The following is a 17,931-nucleotide window of genomic DNA, read 5'->3' on the forward strand; positions in this document are numbered from 1 at the left end:
CGGCGGGGTCGGACAGCGTGACTGTCAAGCGCAAATCGCGGTCGCTCACGACCCAAAAGCCTCGCGCACGCAGACGGGACGCCAGTGCGCGCAGATCGTCGTCCGTCGGGACGTGGAACACAATGCCAAAGCAGTACCAGTGGTTGGCAATGGGGCGCGTGTTGTAGCCAAACTTGGTGTCGTTTCCTGGCACACCGAGCTCGCCGTACAGTCGGACTTGAACGCGCTTCAGAATGTCGTCGACATTGGCAAAATCGATGGCAATGTTCTGGTTGTCGGCATTCTCGGCAGCAGCGCCAGAAGCGGCGGCAGCAGCAGCAGCAGCGGAAGCGCCACCATCGCCAGCATCCTCCTCCTCGTCCTTGTCCTCATCATTGCCATCATTCAGCTCAGACGCGTAGGCGTCCGGAATGAGGCGGGCAGGGACTGCGACCGTGCCAGGCTTTGGCTCGGCGGCAATAATCTCGGCGAGGGCGCGCTTGACGTCCGCGACACAAGCGCGGATGGGCTCCATGCACTTCAGGGAAGCCTTCTGGTAGGACTTGCCAGAGACCTGGAGACGGCGGCCGTACAGCTCACCGTCATCCGCGCAGCCCAAATTTGTACCGTCAATCTTCTCGTAGCCGCGGAACTCGAGCGCGCCGCCCGGGAGCTGGGCTGCGAGGTGTGCAGGCTGGTACGTGTTACGCAGCCATCGCGCGACCTGGCGCAGCGCGAGCGGCTTGCCCGTGCGGTACTCGAGTGTCCCGATTGCCTGGGCGAGCTCGCGCGCGCGCACCTTGCGATCGACGGCTGTCGCTGCCGGGGCGCCCATCATGCTGCAGCTGCGGTGCTTGCGGTAGACGCGCTGGATGGCCACTGCGACCAGTCCCATCAGGCGAATGCGGTGCTCGAGCACATCGCGGCCAAACGCGAGGCCCAGATTGTCAAACGAGTTCCACTGCAGCGTATTGCTCATGTTCGTCGTCGTCGTCGTCGTCGTCGTTGTGTGTGCTCAGAATGACTTGAGTTCAGTTCAATGAAGAATAAAAAATCTCTGCAAATAAAAATAAAAGCGTGATAAACTAAGAAATCAAGAAATCTGCATTGAAATAAAATAAAAGAGTGAGCTTTTTTAGTAGCGATCTTGAATGGCTTTTTATAGGAAAAGAAAAAAAAAAAAAAAAAAACTGACGCAATGTTGTTGCGTCATTGCGAATCCACTCTCAGCGACGCGATGACGACGACGACGAATGGGACGACGAATGGGACGACGAATGGGATGCGCTGCGATCGCCGCTTCGGCTGCTGGACGATCCGCTGTGGTGAGAATGGTGAGAGGAGGAGGAGGTGGAAGAAGACGAATGGCGCCAGGAAGAGGACGAGGAGGACGAGGAAGAATGGCGGCTCGAAGACGACGGCACACGCGAGCTATAGCCGAGAACCTTGTACTCGTTCTTGGGATCAAACACAGTGTACCCGTCATCCACGCCCTTCGAAGCATCGTGGGCGCGAACGAGCTCGTTCTCGCAATGCAGCGAATGCGCCATCCAATCCTTGCTCTTGACATCGTCAAAGGTGTCTGCTTGCTCGTCCGTCTCGAGGAAGGCAAGGGTCGACTGCGACGGATCAGCGTGCATCCGTGCATCGTCCATCGGAGCGGGCTCGGCGGAATTCGCGGCAGCGTCGCTTGGCAACGTTGTCAATTTGGTCTTGAACTTGCTGAGCATGGCCAATGCCTGGGCCTCCCGCTGCTCCTTGCTCATCTTCTTGGGACCGCTCTTGTACTTGTTCATCATGCTCTCGTACTCTGCCACGGCGGGGTCTGTCTCAGCGACAGAAGCATCGGCAGCCGCATCCGCCTTTTGTTGGCTGGCAGACTTTGCGGCTTTCGCGTTGCGAAGCTCTGCTTGAAGTAGACGCGTTTGTTCCTTGATGGCGTCCAACCTGATGTTGGGGGGGGGGTGGGGGAAGCGATGATGGGAAGCGGAGGAGAAGACAAGATGAGGAAATCGAAGAACAAGACACAACGTTTGGCACGGATCCACTGCAGATCAGCCGTCAAAACAAAGCAAGACATACTTGGATTTCTGAGCTTCGGGTGCGGATCCCGAAGGAGCTTCAGGGTCGACCGCTGGGCGCTTTCGAGACTCAGACTCAGCAACCGCCGCCGCAGCAGCGCTCGGGGCAGCAATGTCAGAGGCCCGCTCTTCCTCGTCTCTTTCAGACGCCAAACGCTTGGCGGTGGACACTGGCTCTATTGAGGAGCTTGCAGGGACCTACGAGATTTTTTTTAAAAAAACGGGAGTAGATACGAATCAGAAGTCAACTACACCTCAGCCTGAGCGATTGATTGCTCTTCGATCGCACTGCAGCATACCTGTCCAGATTTCAATGTCCGAGAGCTCGATTGAACTCGTGGATCATCCGTTAGCACATCATGACTGCTTTTGATCTTTTGAACGGCGGTGTCGGCCTGTTCATCGTCTTCAGCCTCTTCTCCGAACGACAGGAGCTTAAAGTTTCTAACGTCGCCAGTCGAGCAGTATTCAAACAGTGTCGCAAGACGTGAGTCAAGCAAAACTTGGTGACAAATACCAAAGGTTTGCTTGAAACTCACTTTGTCGCCTTGACTTGGTTGGCTTTTTTGCGTTCTTCGGCTTCCTTGGCTTTCCTTAGCTCTTCCAACTCGCGCTCGCGCCGTTGTTGCGCAATCTCTGGTCGTTGCACAATGTCGTCGAAGGGCAGTTCAACCATGTCGACGCCCAGAATCTTGATCGGGTACATTGGGCGATCGTCTTTATCAACCGGTGTTTCGCCAATCTTGAGGACGTTATAGATGGTATCACCAGTGACCTATCGATGAAGCAAGGGAATTCGTGAACAGGTGAACAGGCGGGGTGGGGGGTGGGCAAAAATGAAGTGAGCACATAGATTGGCGGGAAATGGCGTGCATTTGGTCGAGCCTTTCGCCACTCGGCATTGATCGCAGCCGCAAAACTCGGTCGACCCAATACTGGTACCGACTGAGACGCGCTTAGATTGTATCTCAGTCACTACGACTCGTTCCCCGCCCCTTCCTTCACGCTTTTGCTGCCTGCAAACAGCACAAACCGCCTCTACCTTTGCAAAGAGCGTGTGCTTCTTGTCGAGCTCCTCCGCCTTGTCCAGCGTGATGAAGAACTGGCTGCGATTGTCGTTGGGACCTGTCGTTGCCATCCCAAGCAGTCCGCGCCGCGTGAATCGCAGCCGCGAGTGAAACTCGTCCTTGAACGGCTCTCCAAACGCCGACTCGCCGCCTATAAACACACACACACACTCATGAGTGAGTAGCAAAGCTCTGCAGTTGAACGATGTGCTCGAGTCGGTCTCAGATCGAGAGAGTGTGAGAGAGAGATCGACCCGGGTCCAAAGCGATCAACGTTGTACCTTCGCCAGTGTTGGACGGATCGCCGGCCTGGACGATGAACTTGTCGACCACTCTGAAGAAGCAGCAGCCGTCGTAGTAGCCATCGACGCACAGCTGGGCAAAGTTCCGTACGGCGCGCGGGGCTTCCTTTGGCCAGAACTCGACCTCGATCGGGCCGCTCGTCGTCCGCAGCACGACTTTGCCTTTGGTCGGCGGCTCCATCACGTAGATTGCAGACATTTTGATTAGATGGGGAGGAGAGAGAGAGAGAGCGAAAGCGCAACAGAACAATAATAAGAATAGTGTGAAGGAGAAGCGAAGCAATAAAATCTGAGAATGAAACAAAGGAAGACTGGATTTGGGCAAAGAGTCTGAGATTTGGAACGACGTAAAATCCAGTTCTGAGCAACACTTGAGCTCCAAAACCAAAAACCGACAGCACAGCACAGCACAGCACAATGCAGTACAGTACTCTCTCTCTCTCTCTCTCTCTCTGTCTCTCTCTCCACACACCATCCATCCAATCTCACGATCAAGCCTCCCCACCCCTAACGTATTGTCGTTTTATTCAATTCTGAATTATGCTTTTCTTGCCACACACAGTGCTCATCATCACTCTTCCATTTGTTCTCTCCGTTGAATGGCGCTTCGGCTGGTGACGTGCGCTGGCCTCGGCGTTGTCGACGCACTCTCGCTCGCTGTGCCCGTCCGCGTGCTGCTCGCCTCAAAGACAGTCCAGACGAGCGCCATCAAGTGCGTCGTGCTCAACGGCATTCTGTTCATGGGCAGCCTGTTCATGTTCGCCTTCATCATCAGAGTGAGTTGCCGGGTTTTTGGCTGTGCTCCTCGTTCGTTTCGTTACTCTTGTCAGATTACCATTGCATTGCATTACCATTGCAAAAGGGGGCTCAAGTCGTTTCGCTCAAACATGGAACATTGGAACACTTTTCAAATCGTGATGAGCATTCATTGATTGAAAGTGAACGGAGGAACGCTCAGGAATACAAACCCCAACCTTTTGACTGTTTCGTTCGGCTGTCTGACCAATGTTGCTCTCTCGGTTTTTTTTGATTGGGTTGGTATGAATATACAGCCATTACTTGGTCTCGTGCTACCGTCGTCGTCAAGCGCGGAAACAGACGGCGATGCGAAACGAATTCAAGACACAATCACCTACTTTGACTTTGCATTGGTAAGTTTGCAACGGATTTTGTTTTCTTGTCGGACAGCGTCAAAGTGCTCGTTGCATCCTGCAGCACAGAGAGGCGGATTTGTGCGAGGAGTGAGATGACGTGTTGAGCTCTATGGCTCTTGTTCTGTTGGAAGATGAATTGATCTTCCAAGTTGTCCAAGCTGTCCAAGTTGTGCTGTGCTGATCCTGTGAATCAAACTTGTCACTCGTACAGACCGCCATTTACCATCTGTTCTGGGTCTACCCGATCTACTGCCTGAGCTTCATTCTCAACAGGTTTGGCACGCATGATTGAAGAAGACTGTTTGTTTTGCTTCCTGCTTCTCGTCAAGCTGACCTGTTTGAATGGAAACACAGTATTTGGTATCAGGATATTGCCGATGCAGCATATGCTCATCAAGTGGGCAAGCCAACAGCTGTACGAACAGAGTAAGTTCTGCAGCGATTATGAATGGTGCTCTGATGATTGGCGCAAACTTGTTCTTCTCCCCTTGCGTGTTTGGTCGAAATCGTCTTCTCGTGCAGAGGAAAATCCATCGTTACGCTGATCAGCCAACGTGTTGGCGACGAGATCTACCGTTCCATTATGCAGCTGGTCATGGTGGTTCAAATCGCCATGATTCATTTCATTCCGCTGATTGGTCCATATGCGAGTTTCCTGCTCATGGCGTGGCTCTACTCCATGTACTGCTTTGAGTGAGTTTTTTTCTACCATTCCAGGGCTGTGTTTCGTTTTGGCAAAAGCCGCGCGAGACTGACCATTCGCGAACAAAACGAACGGGGTCCCCCTGTCTCCTCTTCTCTCGCATAGGTACAAATGGATCAATGAGGGTCAATCTCTGGACCAACGAGTGGCGTACTTTGAGGAGCACTGGGCGTATCTCGCAGGATTTGGTACAGTTTTGTTGCGCTGGTGGGTTTTTTTTTAATGATTTCGCTCTCACTCATGTTCCCACGCAATCCCTCAGGTACTCCATTCGCCGCCCTCACCTTCTTCTTTCCCCAGTTCATTGGCGCGGGGCTGTTTGCCCTTGCCTTCCCGGGATTCATCATCATGGCCAACTCGGCCTCGCCAGTCAAGCCGCTGCCCGAGGAGGCTCCCGCCCTCCGTCGGATTCCAATGCTCTATGTCGGCAAGCAGGTCACTGCCTGGCTGATTTACAACCACTTTTTCTTCCCTCGCCGCGGAGGCAGCCAGCAACCTCGACGATAGGAGCCCCTCGTTTCTCTATCATCTATCAAACACCCCCCAAACTCATTTCCTAACCAATATACCAAATCCAATAATTACCCATGCGTCTCTCTTTCTCGTTGTTCCAATCCCAATCTTCTCAGAGCTCAGTCTCTCATTTTCTCCAATGTCAATCTCGTTTGCCTCGCTTGTGGAGGAGTCTTCGCAGCTGACGCAGCAGGAGGACGAGCTGCCCATCATCGAGCATGGTCCTGAGCAAGTGGAGCACGTCTCCCGCAAGCTCCTTGCCAAGACCCAGCGGACGCTCGACACCACCCAGCAGACCAAAGCGTAAAGCAGAGTGCAGAGTGCCGAAACTCCAACTGAAACTCGGTTGTTGTTTGCATGCGACCCTTCTTCGATGGAACCGACCTCTGCGCGTTCAATGGGACTGAGTGGCGCTTGCTGTGCTGGCCATTTGGGAGCGAGCGGAGGGAACTGAGAATGGCGGGAAAGGGAAAGGAGAGAAAAGGGCGCGAAAAATGGAGAGATCGCCATATGGAATAGCGGATTGAACGTTTTGCTTTGCGTTTGTGCCAGGCAGAGGCGGGGGGAAGGGGGGGGGGGGAAGGGGCGGAGGGAGAGAGCAACGCGCAGATGTTGGGGTAGGGAGAACACGATGGGGTGAAGCGGAGGAGGAGAGGCGCGCGCGGGGAAGAGCAATAGAACAGCAAGAGCAATGGAAGAATGGAAGGAGAGATTGACAATGGGAAAGGACCACCTTGGGCCTCATGCGAACTTGACACGCTGCGACGAGGTCACAGGATTGGGCATTCTCACGAAAGATTGGGACGACAGGGAAAAGCAGAGGGGTGGGGGAGAGACGACGCTGGATGAGATCAACTTGCACTTTGTTGGCTGCTTCGTTCATCCCTCTTGGTTGACCACACGGTGCAAAAAAAGTCTCAACGTACTGTGCTTGTTCGATTCTGATTCTTTGATTCAGACATTACTTGCTGGCGACCCGCGGATTCGATGCAGACAAGTACACGAGGAATCTCAACTCGATTTCGCTCGCCACGTTCGAGCCACTCGAGCCAATTGGTGACACGGACATTCAGTCCTTCCTTCGCCACGAGCACGAAATGCTCATTCTCACTGCTGTCGAGGAGGCCAAGCGGAACGTGAGTCGACCCTGGTTTGTGACGAGTACTCTATGAATTTGTGCTCACCAACCCAACGTTTTGCTGCTTGTCTTTCGTCGAGCAGACTGTCTTGCAATTTAACAATAACTTTGTTCGCGGGCTCGAAGACGACTGGGAGCGCGTCAAGAAGCAGCTCGAAGCATACCACCCACGCTTGAGCGTGCTCGATGCCGTGCCAATGGATGTGAAGGTGAGCCCGATTCTCGCAACCTGTGTCCACCTTTTTGTTTTTTTCTTGTGGAAGACTAACACACGCACTCCATCACGAAATGATTTATGCGCAGGCCCGAAACGCTGTGAACGATTCCTTCATCAGCCAAACGCGCTCCAGCAGCATGACCCCCGTCATGACTCGTTACAGCCGCATTGTCACTGCGCTCAACGACTATCGCCTTCAAAACAAGCCCGTGGATGTCATGACCCAATTCCGCATCAACGCCGCCCAGCAAATCGAAGCGCAGGTACAGTGTCGTCGAGCCCTCGCTCTACTTTTTTTCTTCCTTGTTTTTCTTCTCTTTTCTGATTTTTTTTTTGGTTGGTTGGGTTTTCAATTTCTCGTTTTCAGAGCACGCGACAAATCTGCGACTTGTGGCAGCTGCTCGCATGCATGGCCGGTGAAGTGCAGTACCAGGACGGAAAGTTTGTACGCAGCGCGCAGCCGCCGCAGGAGGGCTCGTTGCAGGACGCCTACCTCAAGTCTGACTTGCAGCTTCGCCGCTCGTTTGTGATGGGCGCCCGTCACTTCCTTGGTGTTCAGTATCACGAGATGATTGGCACGCAACTCACACGCCTCAAAGTCAGCCGCAGCCAACCGCCATCGTTTGTGGCGGACGTGCGCAGCTACGTGCAGGCTGTGATTGTGCCGCAGCTACGGCAGATGCTGCCCCATTTGAACATGTTTGATCCCGATGATTCAAACCTGCCAGTCTGGGCCGTCATCTTTTACTGCATGCGGTGCGAGCGCTTTGACTGCGCTCGTGACGTGGCCGCGCTCAACCCGAAGACCAGCGAGTTTGCCAACTATCTTAACGAGTACCTCAGCTCTGAGGACAACCGCCTGGGACCGCAGTCGTCCAACCGTCTCACCTCGCTCTACCGCAAGGAGTTTGGTCTGCGTGCATCGGTCCTGAATGCCGACCCTTTCAAGAAGGCGGCCATCAACATCATTTGCCGCTGCGACGTGTCCCCCGCCGTCTTTGAAGATCGTGCTTACATTCGCAACATTCAAGATTACATGTGGATGGAGCTCGTGCTCACCCGCGAGACCGAAATGGACACGGCCAACGAGACGCACTACTCGCTGCACAACTTGCAGGCAAAGCTCCTCAAGTGGGCGCCGGCGCACTTTAAGACTGAGCTGTCTTACTTCCACGCGCTTATTCTCAGCGCTCAGTTCGAGACGGCCGTCAACTTTTTGCGCGACGTCAGTGCTTTCTTTGTCGAGGCGGTTCATTTTGCTGCCGCTCTGAATTATTACGGCCTTCTTCGCGCTCCACGCTCCATCGATGCGCCAATGTGTAAGTTGTGGGTTTTTTGTTGTTTTTGAGTGCCATCAAGTGGCTCAGAAAGAAGAGCACTGATAGTTTGGTCCCGTCTTTTCTTTGCTTTTTTTTTTTTTTTTTTTTTTTGCGTGCTCTTGCTCCAGTCTCTTCCGTCACTGCCGATTCTGCGCCAACGTTCAACTATGCTCAGCTGATTGCTGGCTATGCCAACTCGTTCGCGCGCACCAATAGTGACGACGCACTCGAGTACCTGTTCCTGCTCAACCGCATGCCCGCTCCAGAGTCCTTGACTTCGCGCATTCCGAAGTCCGCGTCCTTCCCGCAACCGCTGACTGCCTTCCATCTTGCCTTCCGGGATTTGGCTCTCGAAACGAAGGACTTTGACACTCTTTTGCTCAACACGACGCCGGAAGGCGCTGTTCGGGTAGGTTGCGTGGTTGTGGAGGTGATTTTTTGCAGCCGAAGAGCGCTGGATGGCATTCGATACTCACCGGCAGCGCTTGATCAAAACAGACACGCGGTCACATTAAGCGCTTCGTGCAGAGCGATAACGAGGCCAAGTTCTTGACCAGGTTGATTGCAGAAGACTGTCTTGCCATGGGCAAGTTCGAGGATGCCGTCCGATTGCACGATTTGGCCACGGTACGAGCTGGTTTTTTTTTTTTTTTTTTTTTTGCCGATCAAGTACATCCACATCGGTTTCTGGTATGATTTGCTCACATGATCATTCGGCACTCGTTTGTTAGGATTATGAGCGAGTGCTCGAGCTGCTCAACCGTGAGCTCCGAAACGTGCTCGTCTCCTCCTCGGGCCACGGCTCACATCGTGCTCGTGTCAAGGACCTTGCTCGGCAGATCGACGAGGCATACCAGAACATTCCCCACGTCAACGAGCAGGTTGGCACCTTGCGACTGCTTCGTAACTTGATGGAATTTTTCGACCTGTTCCACAACCAGCAGTATGAGCAAGCTCTTCAGGTACTGGTCTCAATTCGTTTTTGTCATTTTTGTGTGTGCTTTTGGAAGGCACGTGCACGCAAGGGAACTGCTTTCCTTTTGCTTACTGTCTTGTGTGACCAATGTTCCTCCCCTCTCCCCGCAGCTTCTCGATGCTCTCAGCCTCTTGCCACGCGAACCTGAGTCGGCTGGCGAAAAGCTCAGCAATGCCAAGCAATTGCCGGCCGAGGTCCAAAGCAATATTCCGGAACTTGTGCTTGCGGCCATGACCATTTATTTCAAAATGTTTTTCGCCGCGCGCCAACACCAGCGCTCTTTCCGTGCGTCCGATGGTGGTACCAACCAGGTAATACATTGTCGTTGCAATCGAGGTGTTACACTCCACACAGGCCCAGCGCATTTTGCCCAATCTGCCTCCTCACTTTCACTTTCACTTTTGCCTTTGCCTTTGCCTTTTTTCCTTTTTTTTTGTTCAGCTGCTGGACGAGTACCGCCGACGTGCTGATGGTTTGATGGACTTTGCCGGGCGCATGTCTGAGGTCATGTCAGGCACGATGAATGCGCGACTCACCAACATGCACGCGCAAATGGGCTGAGACGTTAGATTTTTTGTTACAACATGAAAAAAGAAGGAAAAAAAAAAAAAACTACAACAGTCGAATAATAAAACGAACAATGCTCCAAAGCACAAACTCCAAGTCAAATAACAAGCAAACACGCACGAAGCGAACATGCACCACAGCACAATCGTAAAGTCAAATCTTAAGCGAACATGCACCAAAGCACAAACTCCCCCCCCCCTTTTTTTTTGTTTTTCACATTGACGTGCTCGAAGCCTGCCGAATCTCGCTACGGAGGGCGCGAAGTGTCTCGATGGCAGACACCCAGGCCTGCATGTTGGCTGTGTCGTGCGCCATTAAATAGTAGTCTCGACCGGGTACGGAAACAACGAACGTGGCCTTGTTTTTGTCTTGCATGAGATCGAGCTGGACGCGAACGTTCGTGATGGCGTCAATGTCAATGTGGCTGCAACCAACAAGCCGAGTCAAGCAAATCCAGTGAGCAAAACTCATGCGCATCGAAACACAATTCAAAGGCCGATTCGACTCGTTTCGCATACCCCATTTCATTGATGTCATCGTTTTCCTTGTAGTAGGAGATCTTTCCTTGCCCATCGCACGAAAACCAGCGTCGTCGCCACAGCTTGATCCAGCCCTTGTCGCCGAGCTTCATCAGCCAGCCGTTGAGCTGTGAGAAAAGAACACAAAAAATAAAAATAAAACATCATCCAAACATTGTCAATCAACATCTCAAAGGATTCAGGACAAGGTGCAAATCAACGTCTCAGCAGGGCTGATCGTCTTACATCTTTAAGTGCAGCCATCTCTTTACGCTGCCGCTCCGATCGCTGACCCTCGCCTTGCGAGCTCTGCAGCGCAACGGTCAGAGTGGCGACCTTGTCATTCAGGGACCGAATGATCTCCTGCATATCGGAAGCCTGGTCCTCGAGTCGCGAAATGCGTTGACGACAGCGGTCAATCTCTGCGTCCTTCTCGGCCAGTTGCTCTTTCAACGCGGACGAGTGGTCCTTCTTGTCCTTTTTGCTGGATTCGCGCTCAGAAGAATACGAGTCGCTGGATTCGATCACAATCTTGGGCGCGGAAGTGGGGGCCGAGGAGGGAGCCTTGGCAGGACTGTCCTTGGCTTTGCTCTTTTCCTTTTCCTTCTCTTTTTCCTCCTTGTCATGCTCCTTGTCCTTTTCCTCGTGGTCCTTTTCCTTGTCTTTTCCCTTTTCCTTTGACTTGTCTCCAGAGAGGAACGAGACAACATTGTCGAACACTGAGCCCTTCCTGCCCGGTGATTCCGCCCTAAAGATCATCAAGCATACAATAGCAGGGTAGGCAAGAGGAAGGATGGGTGCGTGGGGGCTTAAAGTTAGCGCTCACAGTCGCAGCCACAAGAAAAAACGATCACCAAAACATCCATTTTGTGCACCCTCACTTTTCGTCTTCTTCTCCACTGGCAGAATCATCATGCTCATCATGCGGGCCAGAAGTAGTGCGGGACCAAGTGCTGATCATGTCGTCGTCGCTGTGCCAAATCAAAGTACAAATCAGTGTTGACAACCTTCAAACGCAAAGAGGAATAGAAAAACAGAACACGGCGGGCATTACTCACGTCGCTCGGCCTTCCTTGAGAAACTCGCACGTGAAGCACACTTCGAGAACGACGTCCGAGAGTTTCTTGTGGATTGGCTTGAGGGCGATGGTTTCCTGGCGATCCAACGCCGTCAGCGAAGCCATTCGGGCAATGTTGATTGTGCCAGTTGCGAGCACAATCTTGTCCTTGCCATCCTTTCCATGCGGCTGTATACAGCAATTGGTGTGTGAAGCACAATAAACGGATGAACATCCGTGGTGAGTGACGAGGGAATCGATCGATTCTGAGCATTGTTTTGTTTTGCTCACCTGTTCGAGCGAGATTTTGTAATCTTTGACGTCGAACTCGCCCTTGTTGTCCTAAAACCAGCCAAAACCAAAAACCCCATGTGCAACACCAACATCGCCGATTGTCAGCGTCACGTTCACAAAGTGACAGTGGTGGATTGTGAACGGAGCTCTTCAACCGAGCGCCATCCACGCGGATCTCGAAATGCACTTTCAATCATCTTCTTGTTCTGCTTTGGCTTGCCTTGTAGAGGGTGACGATGAGCTCGAGAGTCTCGTCCCACTTGATGGTGGCAATGGTCGCCCCAGGTCTGGCTGCATCTGGATCGCGAGCGAACGTCCACGACGCCTCCTAACAACACATCCCACCCGGACGTAGGACACGCAGTACGGCAGATGCACAGAGTACAACACAACGAGGGAGGGGTCAGCATTGGAGCCACGCACAGGTGAGCAATCGACGATGATGACACGCTCCAAGCTCAGAAGCTTCCCAACCCGCGTCCTGGGGGGGGGGGTCTGAGCACCATACAAAACACCCATCATCCCATATTCAACGATAGGAGGAGGGGAGATGTGGAGCGTACCTTTGTAGCGGCAGTGCGGTTGCTGCGCGACCAGACGACGTTCGCATCGCCCAAGTCGCTGTTTCTCAGTTTCAATGTGATGTTAGGGATGAGTCTCAGAAGTAAAGATCATCAACCACATGCAGCGCTCCAACTTACGCGCCGAGCTGGGCTTTCAGCGTGGCCGACTTGAACGTCGCAAAGAACTTGAACTTGAAGGCGGTTTTGCCGATGCGTTTAATCTTGCGAACGCTGAGCATTGGTGGAGCTGAGAAAGGTGTGAAAGAAGACTGAATTTTGGAGATGTTGCAGAGTGGTCGTATTTGGAGATATTCATCATCGACACGAGTCGAGAAGCAGCTCAAATCGATGTCTGCGAGAGATGATCCTGAACAAGCCGGATTCTGAGAAGGTTGAAAGATCGTTCGACCCGTGGCTTGGCTTATCCCCAGAACGAGTGGAGCGGCATTGTCTCGTTCTTGTACATGTATTGATCGAGAGCACGAAGGTGTCCGAGGACGCGTGCTTGCAAACGGAGCGAAACAAAGCGAGCCGGCTTTCCATTTGGATTTTCTGTTCTTCGCTGCTCAGACGCAAACCGCCCCCAAAACCAAAAAATGCAGCAGTTTTAAACAGCAGCCATTTTCGTGAGTGTTTTTTTTGTGCGATTTTTCTTGTTCTGAGATTTTCGTTTCTTCTTTTGACGCAGCCTCACTCCAATCACAATGCTTTCGGTGTGTATTTGTTTTGCAGATGTTGGTGAACGTTCCGTATCGCGTTTGATTTCTGTTTTAATCGCTGATTTCCCTCATACTCGTGCTCACTGATTGATGTCTGCGGTTTCGGCTAATTTTTTTTTTTCCCCCCTCTCTCTGTCTCGCTCTCTGTCTCTCTCTCGCTCTCTGCGCGATGACTCACCCCACCGACAGACACTCACCCGCACGTCTTCGTCGGTCCTCGCGACTGCCGGCGCCCGCCTCGCCAGCACCAGCGCCGCCTCGACGGTAACCGATGTCTTAACCCTGCTTTGCCGCTTGTTTGCTTGATTCTCGCTGCTGTCCCGCTCCATCTTCCTTCCTCCTCCTCCTCCCTCTCTCTATTTCTCGCTTTTACCGCTGATGCTGATTTCCGAGCTGGACTTTTCCGACGTCCAACAGCCAAAGAAGAAGCAACAGAAAGACAAGCCGAGATCTCGCTTTATTTTATTTTATTTTTTATTTTTTATTTTTTTATTTTTTTATTATTTCTCCATGTGCTCAGTGTTCCAAACCTGCTCCCGCTGTCACTCATCATCATCACACACATCCAACCCCAGAGCATCACTCATACACATCGAATGAGTGAAGTGATGGCAGACTTTGTGTTGCTTTGGTGGGAGGGGGAGGGGGGAAGAGAGAGAGGGGGCTTTGTCGCGTTTTGAAGAGGGACGTGGATTGACAGATGCGACGATCGGAGAGCCCTTCTTGAGTGCTTGAGATCGAAGCTTGGTATTGAAGCTTGAGATTGAAGCTTGAGATCAAAGCTTGAGATCGAAGCTTGAGATCGAAGCTTGAGAGATTTTGGTCGATGGAAGTTGCAGTGCGGTCAAGTTCCGTTGGATTTCTGAAGATTCCCACCGCGGTCCATCGTGCTCTATGGACGTTTCCCATTGGCACTTGGATTGACGATGCCCTGCTAAAGCTTTCGCTTTCGCTGGCGTGAGATTTGGGGTGAACTCGGGCCACGGGATTGAGATTTCGATGCAATGTTTCATGGGATTCAACTTGCATTGGCATTGCCCCTGTTCTACACCTTCGCTCCTCCTCCCCATTTCGATGCACATTCCATCATCAACTTTCAGTTCTTGTGCGAAGCCCCCTTTGTTCCGTGCCTGTCTCCCGATTGAACGACTTGCAAACGAAAAGAAAAAAATCCCCTTGCTCACGTGCAGCCTTCCGTTCTTGTCCAAAACAGCCCATTTCGGATACCCGCTACGGCGGTCGCCAAACCGTCACGCTGCTGCCCGGTGATGGTATTGGCCCCGAGCTTGCCGATGTCGTCAAGACCATCTTTGCCAACGCCCGCGTGCCCGTCGACTTTGAGCAAATCAACGTCAACACCAAGGACTTGAAGAGCGAAAGCGACACACTGAACGAGGCCCTCCTCTCGCTCAAGCGCAACAAGGTCGGCCTCAAGGGCACCTTCCACACCCCGATTGGCAAGGGCGCTCACCGATCCTTCAACATGCACCTCCGCAAGGAGCTCGACCTGTTTGCCAACATTGTCAAGTGCCGCACCGTCCCCGGCTTTGCCACCCGGCACTCCAACGTCGATCTCGTCGTCATTCGCGAGAACACTGAGGGCGAGTACAGTGGTCTTGAGCACCAGGTGAGATTTTGTGTGGAGAAGGATTGAATTGGTTCTGTTCGGCTTGTGTCGCTCTCTTTTGCTCATTCCTCTCTCTCGCTCCTCCTCTCTCGCACCCACCCCCATTCATAGTCGTCCCCCGGCGTCGTGGAAATGCTCAAGGTCATCACCCGCGCTAGCTCGTACCGCATTGCCAAGTTCGCCTTCGATTACGCCATCAAGAACAACCGCAAGAAGGTCACTGCCGTGCACAAGGCCAACATCATGAAGCTCGGCGACGGTCTCTTCCTCAAGACCTGCACTGAGGTCTCTGCTCTCTACCCCAACATCAAGTTCGAGCCCATGATTGTCGACAACGCCTCCATGCAGATGGTCAGCAAGCCCGGCCAATTCGACGTCCTCGTCATGCCCAACCTCTACGGCAACATTATCGGCAACATTGGTGCAGGTCTTGTTGGTGGTGCTGGTATTGTTCCCGGCATCAACATTGGCCGCGATTTCGCCGTTTTCGAGCCCGTACGTCTCTTTTTGTTTTCTTCTCTCTGCTCATGCTCATTTTTTTTTGTTTGGTTCTCGCCTTTTCCGTTGGCTTTGTTTGCCAACACTCAACTTCACCCTCTGATTGATTAGGGTGCACGCCACGTCGCCAAGGATATCGAGGGCCAGAACGTTGCCAACCCCACCGCCATGATTTTCTCCAGCACCCTCATGCTCCGTCACTTGAATATGTCCGACCACGCTGACTTGATTAGCCAAGCCGTGAAGCGAGTCATCCGAGAGGGCAAGGTGAGACCGTTGATTGCTTGTGATGAAAGCCAACAACAAACCAAGCAGCCGCAAATGATTTATTTTGTGATTTTTTTTATTTTTTTTTTTTTTGCTTCTCGTTCGACAGTTCACGACCCGAGACATTGGCGGCACCAGCACGACCACTGATTTCACCAAGGCTGTCCTGGAGCAGATTCACATTGCTCTTTCCCACAAGGCTTAAGCTTTTGGATTTTTGTTTTTTGATGCGCCGATTGCTGGTGTGAACGAGTATGAAGTGCGCTTTTTTTGTCAATTTTTAATTTCTCTCTTCTACACAGCAAGTCACGATATCGTTGATTGTACACTTCTCAAGCAGGGTACAGTAGTTTGGCTTTGTTCCATGCTATGAGATGATGCCAATTCGTCCGTTTTTTATGGCTGCCTTGCAAAGTGCTGGACTTCCGGTCCTGAGCCCGATCGTGCTGCGCCGGATGCATAAGACGACGATGATGATAATGATGGATCTCGCAGTGCGCTCATGACGAGATACACGACAATCGCAAACAGAATGAATGCAATGACGCGCGGATCGGTTGCGAATTGGCGCCACGCGCGCTTCACCGTGTCCTCCCTGCGATCAGCCGCAGCATCCCAGGCAGCCCTTCGAACCAGCTCGTCGGCAGAGAAGGCCAACCGAGCGACATCCACGCTGGCAGAGTCGCCGTCGCTCGTGTCGTTGCTGCGTCTTTGTCGCAGCTCTTGTGTTGACATGTTGTTGGCTTTGTCAGATTATTGAAACGACTGAGTACCGAAGAAAAATGCTCAGATATCTGAGAATTGGGAGGCGATACAGGAGGTTTTTGGGGTTATTGTACAGTATCTCGTGCAATGCTGCAACCGTGTGGAAAGACAAAGGCCGCAAACCATGCTCAGCAACCGTTCGGGGTTGACTTTCGCGCCCGTCCCAAAGTCAAGCTGAGTAAGTGACGACGTTTTTGACTGGAGCTGGTCAGCTTTTCTGTTAAATGAATGGAGATACAAGCAAGATGAGACGCTTATTTGTTCTTGGTTTATCGCAGTCTCGGCCGATCTCGCCCTCGAGCCTGTTGACCACAGTTTAGAATTGATTGAGCGGCTCGCAAAAATTCTGAAACAATGTCTCGACTCCATCTCCAAGGATCTGGCAAACCCACCGTCCAAGCCCGATCTGTGGGAGCGACTCGTTGTCCACCTCTTCAACTTGCGGGTGACTGCGTATCTTGCCCAACGCGTGCTGTCGGCATCTAAACCTCCTTCGGGTGCCATTCTTGTCCCTCTCATCAAGTTACTGCCTGGGGTCAAGTTCAGTGATGACTGCAAAAACCTGTCACTCATGCTGGATCCCAACACCTGGGACACGGATGTGTTCGTGCAACTTGCCCCAGAGAACGAGCCAGGAATCGATGCTTACATGCACGCCGACCTTGCTGGTCACGTAAGTTTGGAGATAGATATTGGTCGCGTTGTTGTTGGTTGAGTGGTCGTCACTTGAGTTCTCACTGTCTTTGCTGATGGCTGCCGACTATCAGGCGACGAAGAAACGTGTCGTCATTGGTCTGCAGATGAAGCTGCACATGCACCTCCAGTCGCCAGGCCCCGCTGAGCTTAGCAACTATGAACAATGGGCCCGCCAGCGACTCGATCAGTCCTATGTGTCGAAAAACAAACGAAAGAGAGACAAGACGCTTGTTCTTGTGGGGGTCATGTCTCCTTCTCGGTTTGCAGCTCCTGACCCTCCTAAGCACTCGTGGGTGTTGGAGCGTAACGCGCTGGACCAATTCGCGCAAGGATTTCTGACTGTTGTGCGAAGTACGTATTAGTTCTCAGCCGATTGATGAGTAGAGCATGCGCTGACTGTTTGCTGCAACAGGCGCCTATTCGTTCGACCCGCATCACAGCCCTGCAACGCACATTGCGAGTTCCTTCTATTCGTGGGGCACACAAACACAAGAAGTGTGCAATGCACTGGCGCACCTTCTCGTGCAGACTCGGCACCGAGCTCACCAGCGAGACAGCCTGCAGCAGTTCAAAACCGCAGAGGACCTGCGCCAGTTCTTGTTTGACCAAATCGGTGACTCCAAAGAGGTCTCGTTCACCCTGACGGAGAGAGGCGAAACAAAGCAAGTGACCTACACTCTCACAAAGGGCGATGTCCCACCGGTCAAGCACCTTGGCTGGTACTTTGCATTGCCTCGTAAGGCGCGTTCCGCAACGTCGTCCCAGCATGTCCAGTTAGAGACTTTGGAAAAAGTTGATGGTTACGGCGTTGAACAGAATGAGTGCCGGCATTGTCTCGGCACATTTGCTGAGCCATGGTTGTGTGTTGTTCGCATTGTTTTGTGGTCTCCTCGATGTTTGTGCCACATGTA

At 52.5% G+C, this 17,931-nt stretch overlaps 7 protein-coding genes across 7 annotated transcripts; 3 read left to right on the forward strand and 4 right to left on the reverse strand.

Moving 5' to 3' along the window:
- Nucleotides 1-45: 45 nt before the first annotated feature.
- Nucleotides 46-958, reverse strand: CAOG_08742 (hypothetical protein; the record flags this gene model as incomplete). Its single annotated transcript, XM_011272060.1, has 2 exons — nt 46-60; nt 113-958. The coding sequence occupies 2 exons, from the start codon at nt 956-958 to the stop codon at nt 46-48; spliced, it is 861 nt and encodes a 286-aa protein (XP_011270362.1).
- Nucleotides 959-1,132: 174 nt separating this feature from the next.
- On the reverse strand, nt 1,133-3,724 carry CAOG_03893 (cyclophilin). The gene is made up of 6 exons (XM_004363564.2): nt 3,409-3,724; nt 3,103-3,278; nt 2,600-2,835; nt 2,360-2,504; nt 2,062-2,258; nt 1,133-1,926 (listed from the first exon to the last, which is right to left on the reverse strand). Exons 1-6 carry the CDS (start codon nt 3,626-3,628, stop codon nt 1,206-1,208), a joined length of 1,695 nt encoding a protein of 564 aa, XP_004363621.1. The 5' UTR covers nt 3,629-3,724; the 3' UTR covers nt 1,133-1,205.
- A 284-nt stretch (nt 3,725-4,008) lies between these two features.
- On the forward strand, nt 4,009-5,872 carry CAOG_03894 (hypothetical protein). Its single transcript, XM_004363565.2, has 7 exons — nt 4,009-4,205; nt 4,482-4,580; nt 4,795-4,856; nt 4,938-5,009; nt 5,106-5,276; nt 5,392-5,474; nt 5,549-5,872. The coding sequence occupies exons 1-7, from the start codon at nt 4,029-4,031 to the stop codon at nt 5,791-5,793; spliced, it is 909 nt and encodes a 302-aa protein (XP_004363622.1). The 5' UTR covers nt 4,009-4,028; the 3' UTR covers nt 5,794-5,872.
- A 38-nt stretch (nt 5,873-5,910) lies between these two features.
- Nucleotides 5,911-10,112, forward strand: CAOG_03895 (hypothetical protein). Its single transcript, XM_004363566.2, has 10 exons — nt 5,911-6,102; nt 6,758-6,935; nt 7,021-7,146; nt 7,241-7,417; nt 7,522-8,473; nt 8,602-8,882; nt 8,972-9,100; nt 9,205-9,435; nt 9,560-9,760; nt 9,891-10,112. The coding sequence occupies exons 1-10, from the start codon at nt 5,939-5,941 to the stop codon at nt 10,008-10,010; spliced, it is 2,559 nt and encodes an 852-aa protein (XP_004363623.1). The 5' UTR covers nt 5,911-5,938; the 3' UTR covers nt 10,011-10,112.
- CAOG_03896 (hypothetical protein) lies at nt 10,003-12,707 on the reverse strand. Its single transcript, XM_004363567.2, has 9 exons — nt 12,587-12,707; nt 12,449-12,506; nt 12,106-12,213; nt 11,883-11,933; nt 11,593-11,780; nt 11,416-11,505; nt 10,781-11,282; nt 10,535-10,662; nt 10,003-10,440 (listed from the first exon to the last, which is right to left on the reverse strand). Exons 1-9 carry the CDS (start codon nt 12,685-12,687, stop codon nt 10,230-10,232), a joined length of 1,437 nt encoding a protein of 478 aa, XP_004363624.2. The 5' UTR covers nt 12,688-12,707; the 3' UTR covers nt 10,003-10,229.
- Nucleotides 12,708-13,152: 445 nt separating this feature from the next.
- On the forward strand, nt 13,153-15,863 carry CAOG_03897 (isocitrate dehydrogenase subunit 1; the record flags this gene model as incomplete). Its single annotated transcript, XM_004363568.2, has 6 exons — nt 13,153-13,161; nt 13,357-13,431; nt 14,381-14,794; nt 14,906-15,289; nt 15,404-15,559; nt 15,669-15,863. 6 exons carry the CDS (start codon nt 13,153-13,155, stop codon nt 15,762-15,764), a joined length of 1,134 nt encoding a protein of 377 aa, XP_004363625.1. The 3' UTR covers nt 15,765-15,863.
- CAOG_03898 (hypothetical protein) lies at nt 15,776-16,313 on the reverse strand. The gene has a single exon (XM_004363569.2). It carries the CDS (start codon nt 16,292-16,294, stop codon nt 15,956-15,958), a length of 339 nt encoding a protein of 112 aa, XP_004363626.1. The 5' UTR covers nt 16,295-16,313; the 3' UTR covers nt 15,776-15,955.
- Nucleotides 16,314-17,931: the final 1,618 nt, after the last annotated feature.

This window comes from Capsaspora owczarzaki, assembly GCF_000151315.2.
Source record: "Capsaspora owczarzaki ATCC 30864 unplaced genomic scaffold supercont2.5, whole genome shotgun sequence".
Classification (NCBI taxonomy): Eukaryota; class Filasterea; order Ministeriida; family Capsasporidae; genus Capsaspora; species Capsaspora owczarzaki.

What these genes read in the sequence shown, in the direction of transcription:
- CAOG_03893 (XM_004363564.2), bottom strand. Translation starts at nt 3,628, where the DNA reads ATGTCTGCAATCTACGTGATGGAGCCGCCGACCAAAGGCAAAGTCGTG. An exon ending in AGCACACGCTCTTTGCAAAG is followed by an intron (nt 2,836 to 3,102) that starts GTAGAGGCGGTT and finishes CTTCATCGATAG; the next exon opens with GTCACTGGTGATACCATCTA. An exon ending in AACCAAGTCAAGGCGACAAA is followed by an intron (nt 2,505 to 2,599) that starts GTGAGTTTCAAG and finishes TGGCGACGTTAG; the next exon opens with AAACTTTAAGCTCCTGTCGT.
- CAOG_03894 (XM_004363565.2), top strand. Translation starts at nt 4,029, where the DNA reads ATGGCGCTTCGGCTGGTGACGTGCGCTGGCCTCGGCGTTGTCGACGCA. An exon ending in CTGAGCTTCATTCTCAACAG is followed by an intron (nt 4,857 to 4,937) that starts GTTTGGCACGCA and finishes ATGGAAACACAG; the next exon opens with TATTTGGTATCAGGATATTG. An exon ending in GGCGTATCTCGCAGGATTTG is followed by an intron (nt 5,475 to 5,548) that starts GTACAGTTTTGT and finishes GCAATCCCTCAG; the next exon opens with GTACTCCATTCGCCGCCCTC.
- CAOG_03895 (XM_004363566.2), top strand. Translation starts at nt 5,939, where the DNA reads ATGTCAATCTCGTTTGCCTCGCTTGTGGAGGAGTCTTCGCAGCTGACG. An exon ending in ACCACCCAGCAGACCAAAGC is followed by an intron (nt 6,103 to 6,757) that starts GTAAAGCAGAGT and finishes TCTTTGATTCAG; the next exon opens with ACATTACTTGCTGGCGACCC. An exon ending in CCGATGGTGGTACCAACCAG is followed by an intron (nt 9,761 to 9,890) that starts GTAATACATTGT and finishes TTTTTTGTTCAG; the next exon opens with CTGCTGGACGAGTACCGCCG.
- CAOG_03896 (XM_004363567.2), bottom strand. Translation starts at nt 12,687, where the DNA reads ATGCTCAGCGTTCGCAAGATTAAACGCATCGGCAAAACCGCCTTCAAG. An exon ending in TCATCGTCACCCTCTACAAG is followed by an intron (nt 11,934 to 12,105) that starts GCAAGCCAAAGC and finishes GGCTGGTTTTAG; the next exon opens with GACAACAAGGGCGAGTTCGA. An exon ending in AGTGGAGAAGAAGACGAAAA is followed by an intron (nt 11,283 to 11,415) that starts GTGAGGGTGCAC and finishes GATGATCTTTAG; the next exon opens with GGCGGAATCACCGGGCAGGA.
- CAOG_03898 (XM_004363569.2), bottom strand. Translation starts at nt 16,294, where the DNA reads ATGTCAACACAAGAGCTGCGACAAAGACGCAGCAACGACACGAGCGAC.